Here is a 19,046-nt window from a genome sequence, read left to right as displayed (position 1 = left end):
GAGTTAAGACTAGCGAGCTCTGAAAACAACATAAAACTCTGGGGTGGAAAACAGGAAATGACAAAAAAACAAAACAAAAAAAAAAACAAAAAACAATCAAGCCTTAGCCAGCAGCCAGCAGAGCTGGACGTAGTGAACAGTGCGCGTTCCACCACAAGAGGCTCCAGAAGTTGAAGAAGCTAGCAACATGGTCACAACCAATAAGAACAGACCCAGTAAAGTTCTTAGTCCCGCCATAACTAGAGCTTTCCACGGTCCACAGCTCTAACCACTATGCCACAAACGTCCGCACCTGGTGAGAATTCAGTCACAGAAGTCAGAGAGCGTGCAGCCGAAAGAGAGGGAAGCCTGTCGTTTCTGCTTGTATGAGGGCTGACAAGACGAGAGAGAATGGCCTGTAGCTTTGCTCATGAACAGAAAGAAGGAGCCCTGTAGCTTTGCTCATATGTACAGTACATGACCTGACAGGGGCGGGAGACTTACTGTTCTGAAAAACAAGCCCTTTTCATGCTAGAGTTCCCCCCTTCAGCATATTTCTTTTATTGAGTGTGTATAAAAATAACAAAAAATCCTGCCAAAAAAAGGACTCCACCCCCCCCCCCATCCAAGAGTCCCAAGCGGTCACCGTTGAAGGCAAATTGAAGGCAGGTTGAGGGAGAAAAATGGGGGAGAGGGGAAAGCTGGCGGGTGGGGGTGGGCATCAAGTTACCAAAACAGAGAAACCCACTTAGCAGGCCTGCAAACTAGGTCAGAGCTTTGTTAAGTATGCCAGGATAGCTGCAAGTATCTCTCTCTTTCTTTTTCTCGTTCTCTGTCTTTCATTCATGCGCACACATACACACACACACACACACACATACACACACACACGACACTTAGTCAAGGCTGGGAAAAAAAAGCATTGAAAAGACACTCAGCAAATAAATGCTCAAGTACTCAGCATGTATGTAACCATACAATTGCTAATCAATCACTTAGATCAGTTAACACATTCATATTAATTAACAAAACAAGGAAGGAAAAAAAAATCTTCTATACTGATTATTATCCTCATCAAATTCCATAAACAAAAGCCCAATAGCAGTGCATAGAGTTACACATAGTATCTATGCATCCATCTTCTAAACTGCTTAGTCCTGGGCACGGGAGTCTGTACGTATCCCAGCATACATTGGGTGAAAGGCAGGAATACACACTGGACAGGTCACCAATCCATTGTAGAGCACACACTCACACTCACTCACACACCCATACCTATGGGTAATTTATACCCTCCAGTTAACCTAACCTGCATGTCTTTGGACTGCAGCAGGAAACCCACACGGACATGGGGAGAACATGCAAGCCCCACACAGAAAGCTTGCCCATGTAGAGGAAGGAACACACAGCTTAATAATTTACAGTACTTTCACATAGACAGGTCAGCACACTGCCTGGTGCCACAGCCAAACCCTGAATACATACAGCAGGCACGGTACAAAAGAATACAATGGGGCGCCAGGTCACTTCCTGTCCAAACAGGAAAGGGCGGAGATCAGAAGGGGAAGGAGAGTCAGTACAGGCAGGTGAGATGACTGCAGAGGGAGTGGATGTTTCAGTACTGGAGATGGGGGGGGGGGTGTGGCCACAGTTGATATCACCTCAAACCTCACTTATCCGCAGCGGCAGTGTGGTAGGAGGCCTTTCGGATAAAAATAGCTCGGGAAGCCCTGGACTTGCAGAGCCATATGCGCACAAACCTAACGGGGGGGGGGGGGGCGGCGTACGTTCACCTTTCAGCATGTTGCCAGGCAACCGAACTGTTGCAGTCACTGCGTGCTGCAAGGAAGGCAGGAAAACGTATGACAGTGCGCATGAAAATGCTGATCGTGCTGTGTGCAAATGAATGGCAGGCGCTCCTTACTGGTTGTACAAACGGGAAGAGTGCACAGTACTGGCAAGAGTCGTCACCCCCCCACCCCCCACCCCCACCCCCACCCCTCTAACACACACAGAAACACACACAGACACACGGGCACGTACACACATGCACAAACATGTGAACACACACACACACACACACACACACACACACACGTACCCACACACATAACCACAATTGGAGCTACTACTCTTTTTTTTTAGTACCATGGGTCTAGGAAATGTAATGGGGAACAGGAGCTGGAGGGCTCTGATTAAGCTTGGTTTCTGATTTCAGGAGAAATTAGCAATAAATACATGTAAGCGCATAAGAAATGTTTTTTTAAGTATCCGCAAATGCCTTACACAAGCAAATTTCACCTTTCATCATTATGGTTGCTCAATTCATGCAGTCATTTGAGTAAGTCATTTGGATGCTTAAAGATGCTTTGAGTAGTTTAAGTCACTGTTACCAATATCCAGTAGCTTATTAAACTCTAAATCTCCCACACTCCTCTGCTTTTATTACTGTAAACACATACTGTAGCTGCATTATGCCTATAGATATACAGTGAGCTCTATAGTGTTTGGGACAAAGACATAGTTGTTTTTGATTTGGCTCTCTATATCACAATTTTAGATTTGTAATCAAACAATTATGATGTAGTTAAAGTATACATTATCTGCTTCCATTAAAGGGTATTTCTATACATTTTGGTGTCACCATATAGAAATGGCAGAACTTTTCAAAATCAACTGTTTGGAACATCATTAAGAAGAAAGAGAGCACTGGTGAGCTTAGTAATCATAAAGGGCCTGGTAGGTCAGGGAAGACTTCTACAGTTGATGATCGAGGAATTCTCACCATAATGAAGAAAAAACCCCAAACACCAGTCCAACTGATTAGAAACATTATTCAGGAGGCAGGCGTGGATGTATTAATGACTACTCTCCGCAGTAGACTTGACGAACAGAACTGCAGCAACTACAGCAACACTGCAAGATGCAAACCACTAGTTAACTGCACAAACAGGATGTCAGTTTGCTAAGAAGTACCTAAAAGAGCCTGCATAGTTCTGGAAAAAGGTCACCCAATCTGAATCCAATTGAACATGCGTTTCACATGCTGAAAAGAAAATTCAAGGCAACTTGTCCCCGAAACAAGCAGGAACTGAATATGGCTGCAGTACAGGCCTGGCAGCTCATCACCAGAGAAGATACTAAATTCCTGGTGATGTCTATGGGTCACAGACTTCAAGCAGTCATTGCATGCAGAAGATATGCATAGAGGTTCCTGTGAAATTTATGGTGACTGGTAATGGGGAGGACTGTGCATAAAAAGTGCCGTAATCTCTACATGGTGAAACCAAAATGCATAAAAATAACACTAAATAAAAGCTGAGAATCTGCACTTTAACCATACACCAATTCCCATGTAAGGCTGAAGTGTACCAGTTTTACTGAGCTTCAAGTGCAGCTTAACAGGCGGACTTGCAGGCTCCTGATCAGTGGGCCAGCAGTGTCACCTGGGCTTTCTAAAAAAACCCTCCAGATTTGACAGCAGACCATGGGGCCTTCCGTGCACCAGACCAGTTCCTTAACGGCATGACCCACCCAGCAGCATCTTAACTGTATTTTACACCCATTTTGTCACCCAGTGAAGCTTAAGGGATTACAGAAAAGTTACGACCCTCTAGGCACTGTACCGTAACAGGCCCCGCCTCCTTAAGGACTCATAACATGCCACCTCACTGAGCAAAAGCCCAGTTTGCAGCCTCAAAGGCATCTGTATGCATATGGGAATACGGGTCTGTATAAAGTCATAACACCAAACGTAATGTCTAAACGAGGCTTCCTCTATGTATATGCAAAATAATGTTCCTATCATATATATATGTGTGTGTGTGTGTGTGTGTGTGTGTGTGGGTGTGTGTGGGTGCGTGTGTACACATACACATCCCGGACGAGCCCCCAATTCTGTTACGACCTGGTCTAGGGTCTGAACGTAGCAGGGAAAATGATAAGGGAAATGGGCAGGGAAACGTACTGCAAACCGATCAGTAACTCCCTATCTGCCTATCCAAATCTAACTGAATTCTGCTTAGTCGTTGAAGGGTACTGGGCACGAGGAGGCTTTGAACGCTGAACTTTGGACAGTTAGCTGATAGTTGGAAACTAAAAGCGAAATAATAAACTTGTGTCCCGATGGAAGGATTTTTAGTCCAGCTGGGAACACACTAACCAACCCGGAGCACTATATGGTGAGCAGAGGGCAAAACGTGAGTCAAGGTCAAAAACGAGTGCATGGTCAAACACAAAATCCAATCAGCAAACGAAGCAAGAGGGGCCAGGTGACAACTGGAATCGAATACGAGAGAAAATGGTCAGAAACACAAAATCACGGGGCGAACAAACTAGAAGGGCTAAGGCAAGAATCAGAGTCGAAGGGCATGAGTCAATGGTCATACACAAGATCGAATCAGCAAACAAACCAGAAGAGCTAGATGGGAATCAGAGTCAAATAAGAGAGGGTCAAATACGCAAAGTCAAACGAAGCAATCACTATACACAACACACCAACCGCGAGTCTCCGCTGGTAGGCTGCAAACGGCAGTTTTTTCAAGCCAAGCAACCGGATATGGAAACAACCAATTAGATGGCAACCGGAACGAAAAAACACATGCACAAAAGTAACAAATATAAAAACAAACTCGAGACTGGGGTTGTAGTATTACGTACACACTCAGTGGCCACTTTATTAGGTACACCGGTCCAGTACCAGGTAGGACCCATTTCGCCTCCAGAACAGCCAGAATTCTTCGTGGCACAGATTCAACAAGCTGCTGGAAACATTCCTTAGTGATTCTGGTCCATACTGACACAATTGAATCACAAAGTTCCCGCAGATTTTTCAGGCACATTTGTTTACGCTGCAAACCTCCCATTCCACCTCATGCCAGTGGTGCTTTATTGGACTGAGATCTGGGGACTGTGCAGGCCATTGGAGTAAACAGAAGTCACTGTCTTTTTCTTAAACTGAAGTCATTGTCTTGTTCGTGGAACCAACTTGAAACGATGCGTGCTCTGTGATACAGCACATCATACCTGCTGGAAGCATCCGTTTTTAAAAGGGCAGCCTGTCCCTATAAAGGGATGCACACGTGGTCAGCAAGAATGCTTCGGTAGCTGTGGCTTTCGACTGAGGCTCAATATGAGGCCTAATGCGTGCCAAGAAACCGTTCCCAGCCACCCGTGCGCACCGATGACCCAAGGCAGGACGTCTCCATGGTTTCATGCTGTTTACACCACATTCTGACCCTACCATCACTCGCCTGCAGCAGCAGGAATCAAGATTGGCCAGAAGAAGAATCTCACTTGGATTGGTTTTTTCCAATTTTCAGTCACGCGGCTTCGGCGAATCGCGTGCCCGCTGTAGCCTCATCCTCCTGTTCTTAGCGGACGGGAGTGGAACCGGCTGCGCCCATCCGCTGCTGTAGCCCGTTCGCTTCCAGGTTCGAGATGTGTTGTGCATCCAGAGATGCCCTTCTGCACATCACTGCTGTAAACAGCTGTCATTCGATCATTTGCGGCCTTTCTGTTAGCTTTCTGAACGAGTCAGCCCGTTCTCTTCCGATCTCTCTCGTCAATAAGGTGCTTTCGTCCACAGAACTGCCGTTCACTGGATGTTTTTTTAAAATCTCACCATCCTTTGTAAACTCAAGAGATCTCTAATGTGTGAAAATCCCAGGAAGACAGCTGTTTCTGAGATGCTGGAACCATCATGTCTGGCACCAACATATACATGTATATGTGTGTGCGTATATATGTTTATATAGATAAAGAGAGAGGGAGGGCGAGTAAGCAAAAGGGAAAAAGAAGGAGATAGAGACAGAAAGAGAGGCACCATAAAATGAGTAGGAGTTTTCACATGGAGGAGAGAAAAATGTGTTATTTCCCAAGATTCCTCCAGCAGGTTCCGTGTGGCTACTAATTTCTCATAATTAGCGAGTGATGCATTGGAATCTGCCATTATCACACCATCCTCATAATTATTAAAAGGTGTGCAGGTGCTTGCCTCCATGCACATGCTTGCATGTGTGTGTGTATATTTGTGTGTGTGAGAGAGACGGGGCTGGGATACTAAAGACTCATGGCCCTGGCAATTATAAAAACGATAACCTTCACTATTGTTTTTCTCAACAACATATCCCAGAATCCACCATCAACGATTAGAAAGGCACCTAGACACTGACACAAGACATGGTACCTACATAGCAGTGCACAATCAGGTAGCATTCAGGGTTTAACACTGCACCCAATGACAGAGTAATTTCCTTACCCCAAAAACAGGGGCTAGAGATTATGTAAGTCAGTAAGAGCATCACCATTGCAAAATGAAATACACTGCTGGAGCACTGCAACAGTATAACACATAGGGATGCAACGTGCAAAACCTGCGATATTAATTGATGACTTTTGTAATTTAAGCATGTGTGCTAACTTAATTAGCCATGACACTGATTCAGGTGAGAACCTGAATCTGTCTTCTCCAGTGAGACGGGGTAACCCCTGAACAGAACGGCCATGCCGGTAGGCCCGCAACTGTTCGCACAATCGCAGGGCAACACACCGCACACTCAACCACAGCCAAATGGCTGAGGAACCTCCAGCAAAGGAACCACTCAGCTCAAGGGGCAAAAAGCACCCAGAGAGGGCCGAGGAGCTGGGTCCAAGTTCACGGACAAGAGCAGGACAGGAGAGGAGGATACCCGGGAGACTGAAACATGCACGCACGCATACACGCATGCACGTACACATGCGCGCACACACACCAGAAGGGATAAAGTATCTGTAATATCTTGCTGAAAACAGACTAGGTTGACAATCAAGATGATAATGTGTTAATCTGATTAATTGCCCCCCCCCCCAAATACATTTACAGTTCTGGCTGAGGGAGGGACAAATCACGGCGGGAGGGAAGAAGAGAGAGAGAGAGAGAGAGAGAGACAGAGAGAGAGAGAGACAAAGAGAGAAAGAGAGAGAAAGAGAGAGAGACAGAGAGAGAGAGAGAACTGTGTTTTTCCCCTTCCACAATACAACCAGACCATCAATGGCCTACACATCTGACTACTGTAGTCAACGTAGAACACTGTTTCGGGGAACCCCATTAATGCAGTGGGCAGACAATTGCAGCATCACCTTTTGAATACAGCTCCTGCTCTATTACAAGGGAGGGGGGTCAGGGCAGTGTTTGGGTGGATCGGTGCAGTGCTTGGGTGTGTTAGGTGGATCGGTGCAGTGTTTGGGTGTGTTAGGTGGATCACCGCAGTATTTTGATGTGTTTGGGCGGATCAGAGCAGTGTTTGGGTGCATTTGGGTGGATCAGTGCAGTGTTTGGGTGTGTTAAGTGGATCGTTGCAGTGTTTGGGTGTGTTAGGTGGATCGGTGCAGTGTTTGGGTGTGTTAGGTGGATCATTGCAGTGTTCGGGTGTGTTTGGGCAGATCAGAGCAGTGTTTGGGTGGATCAGTGCAGTGTTTGGGTGGATCAGTGCAGTGTTTGGGTGTGTTTCGGCAGTGTTTGAATGAACCCGGGAGTGGAACCCAAGGAAGCAAATAACATAAAAGAATCCTTGAAACGTTGATCGAAATGAACAGGGTCACAGGCTCTATTAATGATCCAGGCTCCCTAATCTACAGCCCACAGTTCACAGTGTTTCCTAATGCACCCCCCCCCCTCCCGCGCGCCAGATCTACAGACCTGAGACCATTTAAACCAGGCTGTTGTCAAGGCTGCTTGGAAATTGCCGCTCACACGTACAGTGATCACCAGCATCAGCAGCGCACTCCGCCCCGTACATATTATTAATTACCGTGTCCAGCCTGCCCTTTAGGAAACAAGTTGTTTCCCATTACTATGCTTCTACATTACACCACAGTGGGCGGGTAGCTATCGCTGGGCAAATGATCTGGTCCCCAACACAACATCACACTGAGAGAGTAGCTAACTGTCACAACCACACGCAGATGCACACATGCACAAATACGTGCGGATGAACATGCAGCGATGCCGTAGCCAACTGACTGACTGCACTAACAAAATGCATCGAAAGCAAAACAATCAAACGAACACGGGAGGCTGTGAAGGGTTCTTTGAAAACAGACCTTTTCCCCGCTGCAACTGAACATCATTAACATTGATTAAGTCAGTTCTGACCTAGGTAGTACTAGGTGAAACCCTTCTAAAAATATATTTCGGACATCCATTCCTTTAAAGGTGTACGACGTCAGTTATACTACCACTTATTTACATAGCAGTTACAATCGTAATTGTAATGTAAAGAAAAAAAAGACACTTCTTTATTGTATTATTATTTTTAAATACCTGAAGCGTTACACGCATTACATCTGTTTTGTGGGTCAATCAAATAATGAATTTAAAATTAATTAAAGGAAATCATAAGAAATACATCACTTAACTCGGAAAATGTGCTATTTATAATATCACATCAGCATATCGATCAAGAGGAACGCACACTTCAACAGACGTTAACTAGGTAGTTAAGAAATCTGTAACAGATTTTCCGTTCAGTGATTTCTGAAGCAAACTACCAAAATACCACATAGTGGAGCAAGAATACAGCCCACACGACAACATCGTGAATCTAAAAGGCGCAGTTTTCATAGGCGGTTCCCTTTTTATCATCTACTGCCCTCTTAAACTTTTCACTGCCATGTCTTCGCTAAAATACAACACGGTTTCCAATATTCTGTGCGCGCACACGGTATCTGCAGTTCTAACCCACGAGCCATGCGTCATCTTTTCACGGCGAGGGACAGCGTGGGCACGACAGCATCCTTCCGTCCGCGTGCCATATCCCCTGCATGACATCCAAGCTCTGGTCGGGAGATAGACGACAGGAGAGAGTACGGGGGCGTTGAAAGAGAAAGGGACGGACGTATAATCATGGACACCAAAAATCTCATGTAAGACGGTTCAACACCAAAGTAAGAGCGATAGTCATCTGAACGCTGATACACTGGGCTAGGGATTGACTGTACTTAATGACAGGCCTATTTAATTTATTATTATTATTATTATTATTATTATTATTATTAATAATAATAATCATAATAATGCACTTTAATTTATTTTCACTCCGTTATATTCATGTCTGCACGGCGTCTTCACTTGGATGATGTCTTTGTGTAGGCTATATGCTGGATATTAATATCTGATCATACGCAGAACTAAAGTAAATGTTATCATTTCCCACGGACAGGTGAATTACATAACCCTGGCTGATAGGCTAAATTTTAATACGTGTCGATTCAATGCGTAGGTATTGCAGCAGTCCCGAAGTTATTTTAATTCGCCTTAAACGAAACCAAAGAAATTGATTCAGTCACTGCATTCTGAGCTCTTAAAACTGCGAAATGCGACAGTCAGTCGACCTTCTTCAACTGACGGTGAGGGTTGCTCCTAAGAACGGTTTGGTTCACTTTTGACCATCGCCAAATCTGTCGCGTTATGAAAACACTGCGCCTTTTCCATATCGCCGCACACGTCCACTCCAACCTGCACGCGTGAAGCGTAGCATATGTATGCTCCGTATTTAACATAAAAGCATTCCGTAAGATCTAGAAAGACAGAGTTCATTAAAAACCAATTTTTCGTTCAACTGTATCCACTCCCATCTTACTAGTGTGCACATTTTTTCCTATTACCATTCGCACCTTGGAGGTATTGCGCCTCCGCGATTCCTCTGCAGTATTCCAATATTCATTACGCCAATTACAGCAATTAAATATGTCGACTGTTGATAAGATATTTTCAACTCTAAACATGGTGTTGTCATCTTTGTTTCTGTATTGTCACGGGCACTGAATTTCATATGACCGTGGTAAAATAAATAAAGTATATGCTTAGTCAACCGCTTTTCCAGGTGGCTTTAAATTGCATAGTGATTCGCACAAGCACGTTTCTCCCATTCACTCCCACTTATTTCACAACAAACGTATCGGTTTCAGAATAAGCAAAGTTTTAATACAATAGCGGAACTGTCGTGTAATTTCCTTACCTGCCAACTGTTTGGTTGGCGAGCTGTCGCATTCGATTGAATTGCTTCTTCATCTTGTATTTTTTTTTTGCGTTAGCTAACACCGACAGTGAAAAACACTCGGCATTTCTCACTGACGCACGTCCAACATTCCGCAGATGTAAGCGAATATGCCCATCCTGTCGTATCCCATTTCCTTCAATCCAGTCGGAAACATTTCGCTAATATGAAGGAAAACATATTTACTGTGCATTCCCCTCTCCAAATCTCCCACTCCCCTGCAGAGAGATGCAGGACCAATTTCTCCTCTATGGGCAGAATGACAGCTTTCACGAGCAGCTGACGCTACTTCCCGGTGCAGTGTGGGAAAGGTAGTTTTCTGAACCCTGCACCTAAATTTTCTCATTTTGTGTCTTAGATTACCCCAAGGCATGCAGCTGAAAATTTAAAGGACAACTTGTAGAGATGTGGACTGCCTCTTAAAATAGTTACATATATACGTTTAGGCCTGATGACTGCCTCTATATATGTATATGTGTGCTGTTGACTATGAGCGTATTAATAGAAGTAAATAAGACAAAATCGAGAGAAAAAATTTCTCCTTATTTTTGTAATTATCTGTTTCAATTAATTTCTCTCATATTTCCTCCTATTTAATAATTATAATGAATGTGTCGTTTGTTTCTCACATCTGAAGGAGGATTTCATGCGAGGTGCAAAAAAATGTCAATTGCTGCCACATGTTGAGATGTGGTCTGAAGTAAAAGTGAATTGGCCTCATGGGATTGGCCCTTATGTAAATATATTCTATTTAAATGTTGCTTTAGATAAATGTGAAAAACATGGGAAAATGAGGTTTGATGAGATTATAAAATGAAGACAACCCCTCTGTTATGTATGCATAGCTCCTCGGGCTGCCACCATATAGCACTACATACACTTAGTATAACGTCCCATACATCCCACACAGGGAAAAACAAATTCTCAGGTTGGTCTGTTTATGCTTTTGACCAAACATCTGAATATGGGCAAACGGATAAAGGATTTACCATTCTACTCAGCTACTCAATGCGCATTTATTTGTAGAAGATACACACCAGTATTTCACAGCACTGGGCTACAGCTTTGCGGCTCATCTTCCTTGCACTTGGAAACGGAATGCGACAGTGACTTTCCATCTGATTTCACACTGCAAAACAGCACCACCCTGTGGTCGTCATATGCTATTGCACCATTGCCGATCAACCGCTCATATGGGGCTTCATTCTCAAAACGTGTCTGATCATATTTGATCGTAAACTGCGCGTGTAAACGTTTCCATATTTTTTTCCGCGTTTTTTTCTTATCTGTATTTGTTCATGGCTGCATCCTTATGCTAATCGCATGAGCAAGATTATGCATAAAATTCACAAACAGCATTCATTATCATACATTCATTCAGCATACATTCATTCATTACCTGGGATATGAACAAAAACAAAGGTCTGCACGTCTCATTAATCCCATATTGTTTTTTTTTCCGTAGAAACTTTTTTTAAGAACAAAAGAATAATTTATGAAAAGTTTTGTTAATGAAGGCCCATTAAGTCCACATTTTCTACTCTCCCTATATAAGACTAGATTGCTAATTCAAGTTGACATACTTCACCCAAGGGTACAAATGTAAGGCTCCACCTGAAATTTAAAAGAAGCTACAGAATTCTTATCATCACAAGCATCCCTGATTTCTGTCCCTGTCTGCTACCCATAGCTCTTCCCAAATCGACTATTCTTGTTCCTGTCTCCCCTTTCCACCGGTAGGGCACCTATGCTGAGTCCCGAGGGACCTTCTGAACCTACTACATGCCCCCCCCCCCTCCCCCACCCCCATCCACCTGGAATATTCCCAGATTGCCACCCCACCCCAGGCCCGCTACCTCTGGTCGCAGATAATACTGGTCACTGTGGACCCACACCATTGGACTGCCCCAAGTGCAATACAATGTGCTCTATAGAAAATAAAATGCGCAACAAAGCCAACAGTTGAAAGTGAGGAGGAGAAGAAGAAAAGTAAAATAAAATAAACGAAAGAGGAAAAACAACAGGACAGCACAACGTCTTCTAAGAATAGGCTAGACCAAAGAGATAGGTCTTGGGTTTACATTGAACCGACTGTTTTCACATTTACCATTTCACAGTTTAATCTGACTTTGAGTCGGGCTCCTCCCAAGGCTGTTTGAATGCCACCCATAGACAGATTCCAAATCACAATCATTTTATGGTGGATGGTTATCAGGATATAAGCAGTAAGACCTTTGATACCTAAAGCCTCAAAACCCAACCCTTAGCCCCACACTGACATATGCCTCAGTATACTCCTGACAGGTCAGTTCAGAGAGATCTCAGCCAAATGTAGAGAGCCACTTTGATGCACTAGTTCAGGCAGATTTTATGACAGTACGTGTCAATCATACATGTCCTTGTATACTCTTACTTATAAATAACAGTGGCCTTTTAATGGGGTATAATACTAATTTGTAAATGAAAGCTTTTGGAGAAATGGCAGATGGTTTTGCGTAGGGTGTATATGTGTAGAGAGATAATAAACCAAGCATTGTGGTACAATTTTATCTCGTGAGTGAGCCACTAACTGTTGCATCTACTATTCTGTCCACTAGAGGGCACCCTTGCATCATATATTCAGCCTTCGGCACTGTGGCGCTTCCCATGACGGGGTCATCAGCTTTCTCACAGCACCCTGCATGTTTCCTTATGGAACATATATTTCTTGTCTTTGATTCCAGGGTATCTACAGCATTCTGGCAGCACACCCTGTTTCTCTCAACAACTCCGACAGGCTGGTTCACAACCTCAGTAGAAAAACCTCAATTAAGTGAAAAGGACCGTGCATACCTACAGCAACACATAAAACCTGACCTGCACTATTAGAATAAATAATTAAGATATCTGCATTAAAAAATATACTATATACTATACAAGCTTCACAAGGGTGGAGTTTAAAAAAAATTGTAATAAAATACAAGCAGCAAACAAAAATTTAAGTCAGTTTACACTGACGTGACCTCAAGTCACTTTTAAAGAGTGCTGGGCCACCAGGTGTAACCAGTATTAATGTAACCAAGCAGAGTAAATAAACAGGAAATTCTTATTTGCAATGATGGTCTGGCAAAGGGAAAAATGTCCTTTTGGCGCGGGGGTTGCAAATTAAAATAAAAACAAATATAACAGGGGCCATAGGCCGACATGTTAACAGAACAAATGGAGCCCTGCCACAGTCAACAGATAAAGCGATAAATAATAACAAAAAAAGAGATAGGGCGAGAGTGGAGAGTGGATGCATTTGTGTGGAGAGTGGATGTGTTTACATAAGTCAGGACTCATAGGTTTTTAATCTTCAAACCAGACATTGCAAGAGCCAAAGGAAAAAAAAATCCATTGCATTTTGTGATTTTAATTATCAGTTCCCACACCTTAACAAAAAATAAGAAAGTTGAATGAATGAAACATTGTATTTATATAGCACTTTTCCATATGCTCAAGTGCTTTACAGTAATCAGGAGGCTCTCACCTCACCCACCACCAACGTGTAGCACCCACCAATGTGAACGCTCACCACACATCGGTTAAGGTGGAGAGAGAGAGAACAATTTTTAGCCAATTAAATTTGGACAAATAACATGCAATACATTATAATAAAATCATACGTTTCAGGAGCATGGTTTACAGGAGCAAAAACAAGAGCAGCAGCATAAAAAACAAGCAGAATCATACGCCTATAAATAACAATAAAAAGTACAGTAAAAAAAAAAGTACAGGTACATTTAACATTGAAGAGGCTACAGCTGGGAAAACAGACAGCAGTCAAAGAAAGCACAATACAGGCACAGAGGGTGACCAAATAAAACATAAAAACCGCACAGGGAGACACAACTGGTCGATATAAGGTAAGAAAGCAACTGTAAGTGTCTGAAAGAATGGCTGTGATTGAGCCCTTGAAGGCAGGAACAGAGCTAGAACTGTCCATTTGCAATTGATCCCAGTCACTGGCAGGAGTGAACAGGAAAGATTTAGAGAGGACAGGGTGGTCAACAGCGTCAAAGTCTTTTGCTAAATCAGGGAAAATGGTGGCACAGAATTGTCCAGCATCAAAAGAGTGGACGTGTTTGTGTGGAGTGTGGATGTGTTTTGTGTGGAGAGTGGATGTGTTTTGTGTGGAGAGTGGATGTGTTTGTGTGGATGTTTTTGCGTGCAGAGTAGATGTGTTTGTGTGGAGAGTGGATGCGTTTGTGTGGAGAGTGGATGTGTTTGTGTGGAGAGTGGATGTGCTTGCGTGGAGAGTGGATGTGTTTGTACATTACATTACATTACATTCATTTAGCAGACGCTTTTATCCAAAGCGACGTACAAAAGTGCATTTTCATGATCGTAGACAACTGCTGAACACGGGTTCAGTAAGGTACAATTACTTATTTTGTAAAGCTATTTCTAGCCGAGAACAAAGAACACTATCCTGGTCTAACATCTGCAAAGCCAAACTAGGCAGAAGAATAAGCTAGAGTATTAGGACAAATACAATTTACCAAGAAGTGCAGGGATGGGGCAACATGTAACAAGTGACAGGAAAAAGGGTTTTTTTTTTTTTTTTTTTTTTTTTTAATATATATATATATACACAGCGTGGTGGTGGTTATTCTAGGTATAGTCTGAAGAGATGAGTCTTCAGGCCACGGCGGAAGATGGATAGTGAGGGGGAGGTTCGGAGAGGGACGGGGAGTTCGTTCCACCACTGGGGAGCTAGGGTGGAGAAGCTCTGTGATCCCTTTGGGCGGGTGGGAGGGGTTGCAAGACGCCCTGCTGCCGCAGAGCGGAGTGGTCGAGCAGGCACATAGAATTGAGTCATGTCCTGCAAGTAGATAGGGGCTGTCCTGTTGGCGGCAGTGTAGGCAAGGGTCAGGGCTTTGAATCGGATCCTGGCAGCGACCGGTAGCCAGTGAAGTGATCGCAGCAGGGGAGTGACGTGGGAGAATTTGGGGAGGTTGTAGATGAGTCGGGCAGCGGCATTCTGAATCATCTGTAGTGGCTGTATGGCACAAGCTGGCAGGTTTGCAAGGAGAGAGTTGCAATAATCAAGGCGAGAGGTCACCGTAGCCTGGACGAGCAGCTGGGTGGAGTGCGTCGTCAGGTATGGTCGAATCCTCCTGATGTTGTATAGGAGGAATCTGCAGGACCGTGATGTTGCCTTGATGTGCTCCTTGAGGTCCAGCTGGTCATCCAGGACCACCCCCAGGCTCTTTGCAGAGTGAGAGGCAGTCACTGTGGTGCCATCAACCGTGATTGAGAGTTCACGAAGCAAGGAGGTCTTGTACGGGAAGAAGAGCAGCTCAGTTTTGTTGAGGTTGAGCTTCAGATGGTGGCTGGCCATCCAAGTGGAGATGTCAGCCAGGCAGGAAGAGATCTTATCATTGATCTGTGTGGCCGAGGGGGGGAAAGAAAAGTAGAGTTGTGTGTCATCTGCATAACAATGATAGGAAAAACCATGTGAATTAATGACTGAACCAAGAGATCTGGTGTATAAGGAGAACAACAGAGGACCCAGTACAGATCCCTGCGGCACTCCCGTGACAAGTGGATGAGAGGCAGAGGGAGTATGGAGAGTGGATGTGTTTGTGTGGAGAGTGGATGTGTTTGTGTGGAGAATGGATGTGCTTGTGTGGAGAGTGGATGGGTTTGTGTGGAGAGTGGATGTGTTTGCTTGGAGAAAGGATGTGTTTGTGTGGAGAGTGGATGTGTTTGACTGCAGCCCTGAGCCAGCAGGCTGTCTTCTGATAGGCCCTAAACGTGTTTACATGAGTCAGGACTTATGACTCACAGGTTTTTAATCTTCAAATCAGACATTTCAAGAGCCAAAGAAAAAAAAAATCCTTTGCATTTTGTGATTTTAATTATCAGTTCCCACACCTTAACAAAAAATAAAAAATTGAATGAATGAATGAAGGTGAAGAGAGAAAGAACAATTTTTAGCCAATTAAATTAACATTCAATACATTAAAAAAAAGAAATCACAAGTTTCAGGAGCATGGTTTACAGCATGTACAAGTTAAAGCCTTTTATCAGATTCATTCTCCTGCTATAGCCATCATAAATTAATGTTCAACTTTTAAGGCATCGGAGCAAATAATTTTATACTCTGGATTATTGCTTTATTGTGTTAATGTGTTCACATAAGGGTCATAAAGCATGCACAGCTACTGCACTTTATCCCTTGAGTTGGCATTAAATAAAAAAACATACTTTTCCTGTTTCATGACTTATTGTGCAAAGCCTCATTGTACAGAAATTTTTGAATATTAATACTTATATGCTAGGCCATAGTATATTTAGGACTAATATTTAAAACTTTGTAAAATATGTATGGCTGCCAGGAAAATTTCTTTTCTTTCTTATTAATTTTTTTCAAACATTTTTTTGTTGTTGTTGTGATGGCAGTTTTTGCTGCTTTGAACATTTTCCCCTTGCTGTAAGAAATGAAAGAGCTTCATTTTATCTCTCTGTAAAGCAGTGGTCATGGCTTACAGTTCATTGAAGGCTAGCACAGGGCACTACACTTTCACAAAGGTCACTGGCTGGAAGTTCGACATTCAGAAAATACGGAAGCCATTTTACTCGGCAGGCTCTTGCTGAAAGACACGGCCTTGGTTTCCCCAGGTTGTGAGGAAACACCCAAAAGAAAGACATTTCTGTAATGTTCCATGAATTACAACATGGTCAGGAGATTCAAGATTTCGAGTTTGTGGCTACATCAGGACTACCCCCTTCCCCTACCCTAGCTTGAGAGAAGGTACAAGCCGCCCCCCCCCCCCCCCCCCCATTACTAAACCATTGTTTAAAAAATAGAATTCATCTGTCTAGAAAAATATTTCACTTGTGACAAGGTTGGATCATTTCAGTTATCCTTTTCTCTTTAGTTTTTTCTCTGTCACATGTATGTACGCTCACACTCACGCACACACACACACACACACACACACACACACACACACACTCCAAGCCTGTTCTTTGAGAATGGCACAATATCAAATGCACGGATGGCTGATGATGCTATCTCCCACCAGCAGGGGGCACTGTGGTAGGGCTATTATACCACAATAAATTATAACCATTCATTCATGCACTTTTCATTCATTTGATACATCATCATGAAAGGCTGTCACATTATGATGCTTAAGCACATTAAGTGCGTGTCACTAGATCACCAAGGAAAACATTTAAACAGGTTAATGGGCAGCCAGAAGATCCACCTGTACAGGCATAAACCCAAAATAAATGTTCCCCCCCAAAAAGCACACAACATTAAACACAGTAATGGTATCTTGCAATTATCCCCAAACATGGAACATGCTGCATGCTACTGATGTGGACATAGAGCCAGTGATCTGCCACTTGTGTTAAAAGCTAAAAGATTAAAGGCTGTTCTGTCGTTAGAGTGTTATACTGATGGAAAACAGGTATTTTCTTCCTATCTTTTGAAAAGACTATTGACACCACCTCATGTGAGGCATGCAGCCTGTACCATAATGACAGCATGAGCATAGCAAGTGACCTGTGGTCACAATATTTTAATGGATTTTTTTGGCATTCTATATTTCATTTCCACATGTATTGAACAGCAGATTAATTCAGTCTGAAACCTATACAATTAATTTTACGCATTGAAATGCAAAATAAAACGTCTCTGGAAAATTGAATAACGACTTGTATGAGTAACTAACTTGGTTGGGAGGGGGTTAACAAAATTTATGGTTAACAAAGGGGGGCCCTGACCAAAAAATGTTTGGGAATCACTGGGCTATACCCTGCAAATACCATGACTTGCAACATGAAGCCACCACTGCATACCCTCTGAGGCACTTCCCCTTCCTCTATTTTCCTGGGGAAAACCTTGGAATACCCAATGCTTATCCTGTGTAGTTAATATCAGAAATTGTTACTAAAACTGACAATTGTCATGCATCTATTACATGAAGTACCAAAATATATGTAATATACACAAATAAAACATATACACCAGTGGTCTCCAACCCTGGTACTGTAGAGCTTCAGAGCCTGCATTTTGTTCTCACCTTAAAATCAGCACCCAATTGAGACCCAAGACACCAGGTGAGTTGAGTTAACTGTGTAATCAACTGCTCTAATTGATTCATGAAGTGCAGAGTCACTATGAAAACCAGCAGACCCTGTAGCTCTCCAGGACCAGGGCTAGAGACCACTGATATACACAGTATTGCCAGTATGTCACTTGAATTATGCCACCTGTACACCAGAAGCATTGTAGCTGAAGGAAAGAGCAGAGAGGCGTGTCTCTCCTCCTGTTGCCTGTGTGTGCAAACTGAGCCATTGGGGAGAGCTAATGCTGCAGTAACCAGAGGAACCCAGAGAGACCAAATGTGTCCATCAGCAGACTCCCTGCCAGTCAGCGGATGACATGGGCATAGCCATGGTTCAAACCCGCATCCCACTGCCATTACACACCGAGCCAGACACATAGATACACAGAAATGTTATATAAATTTGATCTTGTCTATGCCATGTATACTATGAAATTACACATCTTTCAAATTCAATCTAGTTTTCAATTGTATACTGGCATGCCCATAGCCATCAGCATGGCTTTGATTGCATTGAATGAATCACAGAATATAGTAGCTCTCGCAGTCTGCAGTGGGATTACATTGTGTATTTCACGTTTGTTCACGACAGTTGATTATGGGTTAAGTGAATACTTTGGTGAGAGACCTTTTTCAGTTTGTTAATTTGGTAATATTTCGTTAACTTGTGTAAATACGTGAGAAAGTAAACGCTTTCAATAATTACCATAAGCTTAAATCGCAACGTAGCATGCATAATAATAAATCTCAAACTGTATTAATTTATTTGCTTGGTTAACAAGCGTGCCAAGCTGCCGTTGTAATAACAGTACTTCAACTACGCTTCAGTTACGCGCGTAGTGCGCTCGCGGCCGATACGCGTGCGGTGGGTGCCCGGCTTTACCCTGTCAGGCTCCTCTGCTTCACTCACTACAGAACTCCGTGT

The 19,046-nt window shown here is 43.3% G+C and overlaps 1 protein-coding gene across 1 annotated transcript in view; it reads right to left on the bottom strand.

Moving 5' to 3' along the window:
- The window catches only part of LOC118216851 (rho GTPase-activating protein 44-like), a 45,014-nt gene extending 34,727 nt beyond the window's left edge, over nucleotides 1-10,287 (bottom strand). The window contains 1 exon segment of the mRNA XM_035398417.1: nucleotides 9,978-10,287. Within this exon segment, the coding sequence (XP_035254308.1) occupies nucleotides 9,978-10,030 (53 nt within the window). The 5' untranslated portion in view covers nucleotides 10,031-10,287.
- Nucleotides 10,288-19,046: the final 8,759 nt, after the last annotated feature.

Source organism: Anguilla anguilla, chromosome 17, assembly GCF_013347855.1.
Source record: "Anguilla anguilla isolate fAngAng1 chromosome 17, fAngAng1.pri, whole genome shotgun sequence".
Classification (NCBI taxonomy): Eukaryota; Metazoa; Chordata; class Actinopteri; order Anguilliformes; family Anguillidae; genus Anguilla; species Anguilla anguilla.
The sequence above is the reverse complement of the archived record's forward strand: the minus strand, read 5'-3'. Positions and strand labels throughout refer to the sequence as shown.